Source organism: Zea mays, chromosome 10 (assembly GCF_902167145.1).
Source record: "Zea mays cultivar B73 chromosome 10, Zm-B73-REFERENCE-NAM-5.0, whole genome shotgun sequence".
Lineage (NCBI taxonomy): Eukaryota > Viridiplantae > Streptophyta > Magnoliopsida > Poales > Poaceae > Zea > Zea mays.
This window is the reverse complement of record NC_050105.1, coordinates 135,325,493-135,336,024: the sequence shown is the minus strand read 5'-3', so window position 1 is coordinate 135,336,024 and position 10,532 is coordinate 135,325,493. Positions and strand designations below refer to the sequence as shown.

General features: G+C 50.2%; 1 protein-coding gene across 1 annotated transcript; it reads right to left on the bottom strand.

The window, feature by feature from the left end:
* Positions 1 to 7,809: 7,809 nt before the first annotated feature.
* Positions 7,810 to 9,532, bottom strand: LOC100192750 (uncharacterized). Its single transcript, NM_001399086.1, has 3 exons — positions 9,262 to 9,532; positions 9,011 to 9,140; positions 7,810 to 8,762 (listed from the first exon to the last, which is right to left on the bottom strand). The coding sequence occupies exons 1-3, from the start codon at positions 9,392 to 9,394 to the stop codon at positions 8,126 to 8,128; spliced, it is 900 nt and encodes a 299-aa protein (NP_001386015.1). The 5' UTR covers positions 9,395 to 9,532; the 3' UTR covers positions 7,810 to 8,125.
* Between the last annotated feature and the right edge of the window lie 1,000 nt (positions 9,533 to 10,532).

The following is a 10,532-nucleotide window of genomic DNA, read 5'->3' as shown; positions in this document are numbered from 1 at the left end:
CTTCGTGTTCGTCCCGCGCCCAGGTCGGGTGCGCTTGCAGTAGGGGGTTACAAGCGTCCACGCGGGTGAGGGAAGCGAGCGGCCCCAAGAGAGCGCCTGTCCCGTCCTCGTCCCGCGTGGCCAACCTTCTCTAAGAAGGCCCTGGTCCTTCCTTTTATAGGCGTAAGGAGAGGATCCAGGTGTACAATGGGGGTGTAGCAGAGTGCTACGTGTCTAGCGGAGGGAGAGCTAGCGCCCTAAGTACATGCCAATGTGGCAGCCGGAGAGATCTTGGCGCCCTGCTGGTATGATGTCGTGGCTGTCGGAGGAGCAACGGAGCCTGGCGGAGGGACAGCTGTTGGAGCGGTCGAGTCTTTGCTGACGTCCCCCTGCTTCCGTAAGGGAGCTGAGAGCCGCCGTCGTCACAGGGCACGCGGGGCGCCATCATTGCCTATCTGGCGGAGCTAGCCAGATGGGACACCGGTCCTGTTCTCTGCGGCCCGAGTCGGCTCGGGGTAGGGTGATGATGGCGCTCCCTGTTGACGTGGCGGGCCCGCGCCCGAGGCCGGGCGACGTGGGGGCTCCTCCGAAGCTGGGGTCGAGTCTGTCTTCCGTTGCCGAGGCCGAGCCCGAGCCCCTGGGTCGGGCGAGGCGGAGGTTGTTCGGCAGAGGCCAGGGCGGAGTCCGAGCCCTGGGGTCGGGCGAAGCGGAGTTCGTCGTCTTCTGGGTCTTAGCCCGAGTCCGAGCCCTGGGTCGGGCGGAGCGGAGTTCGCCGTCTTCCGGGTCTTAGCCCGAGTCCGAGCCCTGGGGTCGGGCGGAGCGGAGTTCGCCGTCTTCCGGGTCTTAGCCCGAGTCCGAGCCCTGGGTCGGGCGGAGCGGAGTTCGCCGTCTTCCGGGTCTTAGCCCGAGTCCGAGCCCTGGGGTCGGGCGGAGCGGAGTTCGCCGTCTTCCGGGTCTTAGCCCGAGTCCGAGCCCTGGGGTCGGGCGGAGCGGAGTTCGCCGTCTTCCGGGTCTTAGCCCGAGTCCGAGCCCTGGGGTCGGGCGGAGCGGAGTTCGCCGTCTTCCGGGTCTTAGCCCGAGTCCGAGCCCTGGGGTCGGGCGGAGCGGAGTTTCCTATGGCGCCTTCGGCAAGGCCTGACTGCATGTCAGTCTCACTCTGTCAAGTGGCACTGCAGTCGGAGTGGCGCAGGCGGCGTTGTCCTTCTGTCAGACCTGTCAGTGGAGCGGCGAAGTGACGGCGGTCACTTCGGCTCTGCCGGGGGGCGCGTGTCAGGATAAAGGTGTCAAGCCACCTTTGCGTTAAATGCTCCTGCGACTCGGTCGGTCGGTGCGGCGATTCAGTCAGGGTTGCTTCTTAGCGAAGGCAAGGCCTCGGGCGAGCCGGAGATGTGTCCGCCATTAAAAGGGGGGCCTCGGGCGAGACGGAAGTCTCTCGGGGTCGGCTGCCCTTGTCCGAGGCTAGGCTCGGGCGAGGCGTGATCAAGTCGCTCGTATGGACTGATCCCTGACTTAATCGCACCCATCAGGCCTCTGCAGCTTTATGCTGATGGGGGTTACCAGCTGAGAATTAGGCGTCTTGAGGGTACCCCTAATTATGGTCCCCGACAAGCACCCTCTATAGATAGCGCACGCATGCCATCCTCTAAATTTTAGAGGACCTTTTACAGTCTCTTGTTGGAGGGATAAAGGACCTGACCGTCCCCTACATTTAGAGTACAGGACCCTTTACAGGTTGCTGCTGGAGTCAGTCTTAGATTAGACGTGACGTTTTAAATCTTGGCCGACGGATCGAGATCGAACGATTCCCGTCGATACTGGGTTAATGTAGATCTAATTTGAGCCGCACATTGAGTGATGGACAGCTTACGTGTGCTGATACCCCTTCAGTCGCATCTTTTTGCAAAAGAGACCTCGAAGTCTGGTTAAAACAACTCGACGTCCACTCAGGTGTAAAGACTATTACAGATTAGTCTAGAAAATGATAAGAAGAACCCAATGCTTTCTATAAATCATACTAGCAGTTGAATATTTATAAATCTGAAAGCTTAGAAAATTCATAAGTTTTACGTTTTTGAAAGGGAAATAGGCTCACATCTTTTCTTAAATGATTTTGGTGGTTGAATTGTCCAACACAAATAATTGGACTAACTAGTTTGCTCTAGATTATAAGTTCTACAGGTGCCAAAGGTTCAACACAAACCAATAAAAATTCCAAGAAAGGGTTCAAATAAAAAGAGCAAAAGACAACCAAAGGCTGTCCTGGTCTAGCACACCGGACTGTCCGGTGTGCGGTGCACCAGGGTGGTTCAACTCCAACCTGCTAGCTTTGGGTTTTCTGGGAGCCACTCCGCTATAATTCACCGGACTGTCCGGTGTAGCACCGGACTGTCCGGTGTGCCAGCGGAAAGCACACCGGACAGTGAACCGTGACTGTCCGGTGCACCACCAGACTGTCCAGTGGCCCAGTTGTCAGAAGCTCCAACGGTCGAACCCCAACGGTTGGGTGACGTGGCTGGCGCACCGGACAGGGTCCGGTGGCACACCGGACTGTCCGGTGCGCCCTTCAACAGCAGCCTTCCCCAACGACCACTTTGGTGGTTGGGGCTATAAATACCCCCAACCACCAACACTTCAAGGCATCCAAGTTTTTAGCCAACACATTCAATACAAGAGCTAGTGCATTCAATACAAGACACAAAAAGAGTGAATCAAAATCTCTCCAAGTCCCAATTCCACTCAAAGCAATAGTGACTAGAAGAGAGAGTTTTGTCGTGTTCTTTTGAGCTCTTATGCTTGGATCGCTTTTCTTCTTCCCATTTCTTGTTCTCAAGTTCTGTGTAATCAAAGCAAGAGACACCAATTGTGTGGTGGTCCTTATGGGGACTAAGTGTCCCAATTGATTGAGGAGAAAAGCTCACTCGGTCTAAGTGACTGTTTGAGAGAGGAAAGGGTTGAAAGAGACCCAGTCTTTGTGACCACCTTAACGGGGAGTAGGTTTGCAAGAACCGAACCTCGGTAAAACAAATTACCGTGTCATCCGCTCTTATTCGCTTGTGATTTGTTTTCGCCCTCTCTTTCGGACTCGATTATATTTCTAACGCTAACCCCGGCTTATAGTTGTGCTTAAACTTTATAAATTTTAGATTTACCTATTCACCCCTCCTCTAGGCGACTTTCAGTTTTAACTTCGAATTTAGTGGTTCTTCAACCTATGGTTTCATAGTGACGCGTAAAATATTATTGTGTGGTTTGTTTTCATCTTTGATGTAATGTTATTTTTACCTATTTTTTGTCTATCTTTATATATTGTTGCAAATAGAAGCAAGGTGACGAGGAATTCGAAGCCCAACTTTTGGGAAGCATCTGGACAACAATTTATCGCAAGTAAAATACAAGTTGTGTCCTTAATCATATTCTTTAGCCTAATAATATTCTGTTAACCACTATGGTACTATTAGACTAAGCTGATGGGACCTAATAGGTTACCTAGTTTTGTTTACCCTATACCTTGCAAACAAATGAATTATTGGGTAGTCATGCTATTTCTCTACCTATAGTTTTGGTATTAATGTTATATATGAATTATGATCATGATTTATTATTGTAAATGGATTCTTTATTGTTCATGATAAGATCATTTTGTTAATTGGAATATGGAGTGACCACCCGAGAAAACAGTGCTACCATAAGGGTGAAATGGGACGTCCTTGTCCAATTAATTAGGAAAGCTAGTGTGAGATAAAAATTTCTTAAAAGGGGCAAGCGGGACGGCATTGCTGCAAAGTATAGTGTTGGCTATAATTACTGCATTGGGGTTACAGACCCTAGAAAAAGGCCTATTCTTCCTTCGTCTTGACACCGTAGCGGATTTTCTCATGCTAGTGGAACTTTGGAAAGGCCTCACGGTGGATCCCTAGCCATTCACCTCGTAAGTGTCTAAGGACCTTGCAAACCCTGGCTAAACGGAAAACATGTCTTGTGGTAAAGATGTGCAACCTCTATAGAGTGTAAAACTGGTATATCAACCATGCTCACGTTCAAAAGTGGCTCAGACCTTCACATGAGTAATTTATAGAATTAAATTTAACCTATCATACATTGAATTGCATTGTGGGATTTATTCATTGTGAACAATTATTTAATTAGGTTGGTATATACTTATACTTAGTAATTGCTAATAAAATTTTGACCAACTTATTAAAGCAATGCTCAGCCTTAACCATTTTTCTTGGTAATCCTTACACTTCACATGGGTCCCCACCGTAAGTGAGCTCATGCACATTATTCCCCACACATACTGAGCGATGAATGTATGTGAGCTCACTCTTTCTATAATCACACAATGTCAAGACAAGGTACCGCAAGATGAGGAGCATGAAAGATGCTACGATGAATTCGAGAGAGGTTTAGGCCATCGCCTCCCAATTAATTATGGTTGCAGAGGATCGTTGTCACCATATGGTGTATTTTATTTAGTTATTTTGTACAGAACTTCTATTATATAATAAAGATGTGGCATTGATTTCTGTATCATGAGTCATCATATGTGTGAGACTTGATCCTAGCACACATGTGAGACACACCCAGGTTTGCCCTTAAATCCAGGTGTGACAATTTTATAGTGGTAACATGTAATATATAATCGGGATCCTTTGAAGTAGAATAATGAAATAAACTAGTGATTGATTGATGGACTCCTTAATAAGATCTAGAATGTTATAGGTGCATATTTCTTCTTTATTGTATGGTAGGTTGATTAAACTTTTAATATGATCCAAGTGTCTTACAAAATGTGATAGAAGGAGCACACCTATATGAGTTTGATTGCTAGTCATAGTCTACAGATATGAGTAAACTCTACGTACTCATGAAAGGCCTCAAAGTGTGACTTGTATGCTTCAAACCGAGGGATGCATGTAGAAGCCGAGTACCATAAAAGAACTTTGATGAAACTCACTTTGCACAAAACTATCAATTCAAGTCATAGTCAATTTTTTAATTGTGAACGAGTGTAACCCTTGTTCTAGGTAGATATTCAACTTAAACAATCTCTATCAAAAACCTGGTATATCAAAGAACAATGGCTATGAGATTTTTTTAATATGTGGTCTAGAATTTGGTGGGGATTGTTAGTTATCTTATGAACTTGTCCTATATAAAATATTGATTAAATCTTAAAGGTAGGTATTGAATAATGTGTTTTATGGTTTAGTGCCATACAAGCTGCTGTCAGGATGTTAACATAGCTTATATGGTTGGTCTTTGTCTCTCTGCACTAGTTGTTGGAAAAAGGATGAATGTCTACCACACACGTGCCGGGTGAAACTCACTTCGCACGAAATTGTTAATTCAAGGCATAGTGCATTATTTAGTTGTGAACAAGTATAACCTTTGTTCTTGATGCATGTTCAACTTAACATTCTACATCGGAACCTCGGTATATTAAAGAATGATGGTTTGCTATTGTTTAATATGTGGCCTATAATCTGGTGGGCATTGTTGGTTATATTATGCACTACAGGAATCCTATTGATTCCCGTCGGCCAGGGTAATTCCCGTCGGCCAGGAAGAAAACCGACGGGGATAATGTAACTCCCGTCGGCTAAAACGCAGCCGACGAGAGTTAACTTAACTCCCGTCGGCCAGAAAGTAGGCCGACGGGAGTTAACTTAACTCCCGTCGGCTAGAGCGTAGGCCGACGTGGATTACTTAACTCCCGTCGGCCAGGGAGAAAACCGACGGGGATTAGCCGTTTATGAGCGCGGGTTCACCCGCGCGGACGCATTCTGTCTGTCTTCAACCGCCGAGCCGCCATCGCTTAGCTCCGCCGCCGCCGCGCCCAAGCCCCGCCGCGCCTCCCCAAGCCCCGCCGCCGCCCCGACCCCGCGCGGCCGCAGCAGCCCCAGCCCCAGCCCCGTCCGCCGCCGCCCCTGCCCCATCCACCGCCGCCGCCGCCACTCCCCTACCGGCCCCGCGCCGCCCCTAACAGCCGGCCGACCACCACGCCGCCCCTGCCGGACCCCGCCGCCGCCGCAATAGCCTCCCCCGTCGGCCTCCTCCACCGCCGCCCATCGCTCCGACCGGCTCTCCGAGCACCGCCGCAGCCCCAAGTCCGTCGTCGCCTTCGATCGCCTCCACGAGTGCCGCCGCCGGTCCCGACCGCTTCCCCGAGCGCCGTTGCCGCCTTGTCGTTGAGGTATACTCCGGTCGGCCAGCAGAACCGACGGGAATTAGCCGTAATTCCCGTCGGCCACTATCTAGCCGACGGGAATTAATTATTCCCGTCAGCCGCCGACGGAGATAACCTTATCCCCGACAAGGGACGCCCGTCGGTCTGAAACCGACGGGAATAAGCCCTAAACCGACGGGAATTACTTATTCCCGTCGGTTTAGGGCTTATTCCCGTCGGTTTCAGGCCGACGGGAATTAAGTATTTTCCTGTAGTGATGGGTTTGACTCATATAAATTATTTGATTAAATCATAAAGGACCATTTTAAATATTGTGAGTGTTGTGGTTCGTATGGCATGGCGTGGTGCGTCACGATGCAGTAATGTTTTGCCACTCAGGTAGTTCAAATTGGAGTTATGAGAGTCTCTTGGGATTCTAGAGTTATGGGAGTTTAGAGTCTCTTGGGGTTGTGGAGTTAATATGGAGTTACATGATTTTCCTATCTCTTGTGATTTTAGAGTTATGGAAGTTTCTCGTCTCTTGATCTCCTGTCGTAATTCCTTTCGTCTTTTGATCTCTCGCATCCGCTCGGTTAATTACTCGCGTGCACCTGATTCTCCGCTTACCTATATAAGTTTCATCATGTCATTGTTACCCGATTCGCTTCTTTGCTCCTGAACATCCCATTCTAGTTCTTACATGCACGAGCACTAGGAGAGCAGGGCGTTAAAGCGAGTGTCGTCCAAGAGTTCATCTGCTCGAGTGAAGGACGTTTGAAGAGTGTACGAGAACGACATGATCGCTCACTTTGTCCTCTCCTTGGTGTTGGTGTTGATCGATGCTCCTCCTCTCCTTCCCGGCACGGTGAATCGATGGTGATCGACACAACTACCTATTTGTGCTGCACTGAGTAGTCGTACGACGACTACACCGATTAAGCATTGTTTGCTATTGGGTATTTGGGTATACTCTCTATCCAATAGATTTTTTGCCATGTCTACCAATGGGTATACTCTCTATCCAGTAGATTTTTTTGCCATGTCTACCAATGGGTATACTCTCTATCCAATAAGGACTTCTTTGAAACGTTGGAATTTCATAGAAATGGTATAGGACTTTTACATGAATTAGTTTAAAAACGCAGGAAAAACACGGGATTCAAAAGCGCCCCAAAATTTTTGCTACGAGTATACTATCTAATTGACCCGAAGTGAAATGGAAATGGCTAATTTGCACAATCTAAAAATCCAGCCTGCCTTCTGCAAATCGATATACTCTCTACCCAATAAAATTTTTGCTAGTCATTTTTTCTACATATTCATCATACGTAGTTTAAATAATTTTTTTGCTAGTCATTTTTTTCTGCATATTCATCATACGTACGTAGATTATACGTGTACTTGTCTAATCCCATCAAACTATTAAATTTATGTTAGTCGTTTATTTTCTGCATATTCATTATACGTTGAGCTCGCGTGTACTTTTCTAATACCATCACTCCATCACACTGTTGATTTCCTTTTCTCAGATTAAACTCCCGGTAAAAAATGTCTACATTTGTAACGCATGCCCCCCCCCCCCCCCCCCCCCCCCCCCCCCCCCCAACACACACACAGAGACTACAGAGAATTCTGCATCCACGCAGTAAGTCAGAGCTTGTACACAAACACGCAGAGGCAGAATACTTGAAAGTTGACATCGTTCACCAGAGCAATGCCAAGGCTAGTTTGGAGCAGTCGCAAAAACCTCTTGCTCTAGGGCACAGACTAATAACGAACTGTCACACGCGCCACCCATCCGCTCGTTGCGTACAGGCACGTACATACGCCATCGTCCCCAAGACAAGCGGCATGTGTACGTATGTATGTACGTACGCGTACGCAGACGGACGCATGCAGGGTACATGCACGTGGTCACGTACGTACGTCTAGTCTACTACTCTGATGTCTGATGACTGGCAATGAGATCGAGCAAAGCTACTCCTCAAACGGAGCGAAAAGGCAGCAGTGCGCCTCAGCGAACACGTCGGCCTGCGGGAACGCCGAGAACGCGCCGAGCCGGCCGTGCAGCAGCGCGAACTCCTCCATCGCCAGGTCCAGGAACGCCTGGTAGCCGTCGTCCGCCGCGGCCTCAGCCTCGTAGGTCGACGCGGCCGAGGAATCGTCACCGCCACCGCCGAGCTCAGGCAGCAGCGCCGGCACGCCAGCGCCCGCCGCGCTCGCCTCCGGACCGTGCCCCTGCTGCGCGGCTGCGCCGCGGAAAGAATCCCCGACCTCGGAGTTCCAGAGGCGCAGGAAGATGTCGGGTGGCGCCGCATGCTCGGCGGCGACGGTGGACGACGAGGAGGAGGCGGTGGCGGAGGTGACCGTCGTGGCGGCCGAGGACGAGAGCAGGGAGAGGCGCGCCTCGGCCTCGAGCCTGGCGGTCTCCCACTGGGCCGTGTGGCGGGCGGCGGGGCAGGAGGCGGCCGCCACCGTGACGAGCCGGGCGGCGGCGCCCTCGCCGGCGGCGGCGGCCGCCTCCTGACGGATCTGCTTCTTCATGTGCGTGTTCCAGTAGTTCTTGATCTCGTTGTCCGTCCGGCCCGGCATCTGTGCCGCGATCATGGACCACCTGACCGATACCACAACGTTCCAGCACGCGTAAGCGAGGATGCTGTAGTAGGACTGGCTTTCGTGCGCTCCAGAATCCAGATGCATGTTTCGTCGTGTTTGTTGCATGAATGCACATGAGTGATGAGTTGCAGAGTGAGGGTATATATGCAATAAATACAGAACGCGTTGCTGATGAACAGTACTCCTGCTTTGACGGCACGCACGCACGCACGTACTACTGAGCGCGGCTGAGGATTAGAAACTCACTTGTTGCCGACTACGGCGTGGAGCTGAAGGATGGAATTGTGCTCCTCGGGGGTGAAGGGCCCGCGCTTGATGTCCGGGCGCAGGTAGTTGGTCCACCGCAGCCGGCAGCTCTTGCCGCACCGGTTCAGCCCTGCAAGCGCGCGCGGCGGCGGCACCAACAAGCGGCCAGCTCGGTATTGAGAAATGACGAGACAAGCAAGCGGCCGGGCTCGATATCGACAGGAGAAGAGCACGTACAGTACAGTACGTACCCGCGAGCTTGGGGAGAATGCGCCAGTTGCCGGGTCCGTTGGCCTGGACGTAGTCGACGAGCAGCTTGTCCTCCTCCGGCGCCCATGGCCCCTTCTTGATGCCCTTGCTGTCGCAGCACGGAGTCCTCCCCATGGTGATGGTGGTCGATTCCCCTCGGGCCTCGGCGGCGTCGGCAGCGACAGGAACTGAACGAACGACAAGTGAAGTGAGGGGGACGAGAGCCGTCCGTGCTCATAAATGCCGAGACGGATTTATAGGCCGAGGAGGATCCCGGTGGCCATAAATGCGACGGATTTTCACCTGCTGGCCGTGGCCTGTGGCTGCTGGCCTGCAGCTGCGACTGCGACGACGACGGGAGTGAGGGGAAGCGAAGGCATGGCATCAATTATGAGGCGATCGACGGGCAGCCGGGCCACGCATTTATTAATAGGGGGCGAGGTGCTTTCTTGCAAGTACGCCGGGCGCGGGGGGCGCCTTGAATGCGGGTAGGGGACGACCGGTTGTCTGTTGTTGCGCCCGTACAACTGCCTTCCTGCCTAGCAAATTATCAGCACGCAGTCAAATTTTACAATAGTACGTACTGTACAGTACTGCTGCCTCCGTCCGAACAAAATAATACGTATACAGTATAATTTTACAATAGATCTGGGTTTTTCAAATTGATTATAAACTGGAATTTAAAATTAAAAATGATATTAATAAGTGTTACTAGATTCATCTTGATAATGAAGGTCTATCTGTTAATATTATAAACATTGATGCTTTTGTATAGAGATTTTATTATTACACTTCAAAAGACTTGATGATCAGGTAAAGCTGAATCCATCTCTCTCTCTCTTTTTTTTTACGGACGGAGGTAGTACCAGTTACTAGTATAGTAGTGACCGGAGGCATTCCAATTTGGAAAACTGGTCAGGGTGTTGTTAGCAATGCCGAGTGTCCGAGGCTCCGCGCTGCAGAAGTCAGTGTACAGCTATACACGGATGGCGGGAAAACAGAACGACCAGAACAAAGCGATCATCGAATCACGGTCGGCTAGGTTAAGACCTCCTTTGGGACATATGAACGTAGAAATGATATTGAAAGGGAATTAGGCTTACACCTAGTTCCTATATAATTTTGGTGGTTGAATTGCCCAACACAAGTCTTTAGACTAACTAGTTTGCCCAAGTGTATAGATTATACAGGTGTTAAAGGTTCACATTCAGTCAATAAAAAGACCAAGTGTTGAATTCATCAAAGGAGCAATGAGGCAACCGAGGGCACCTCT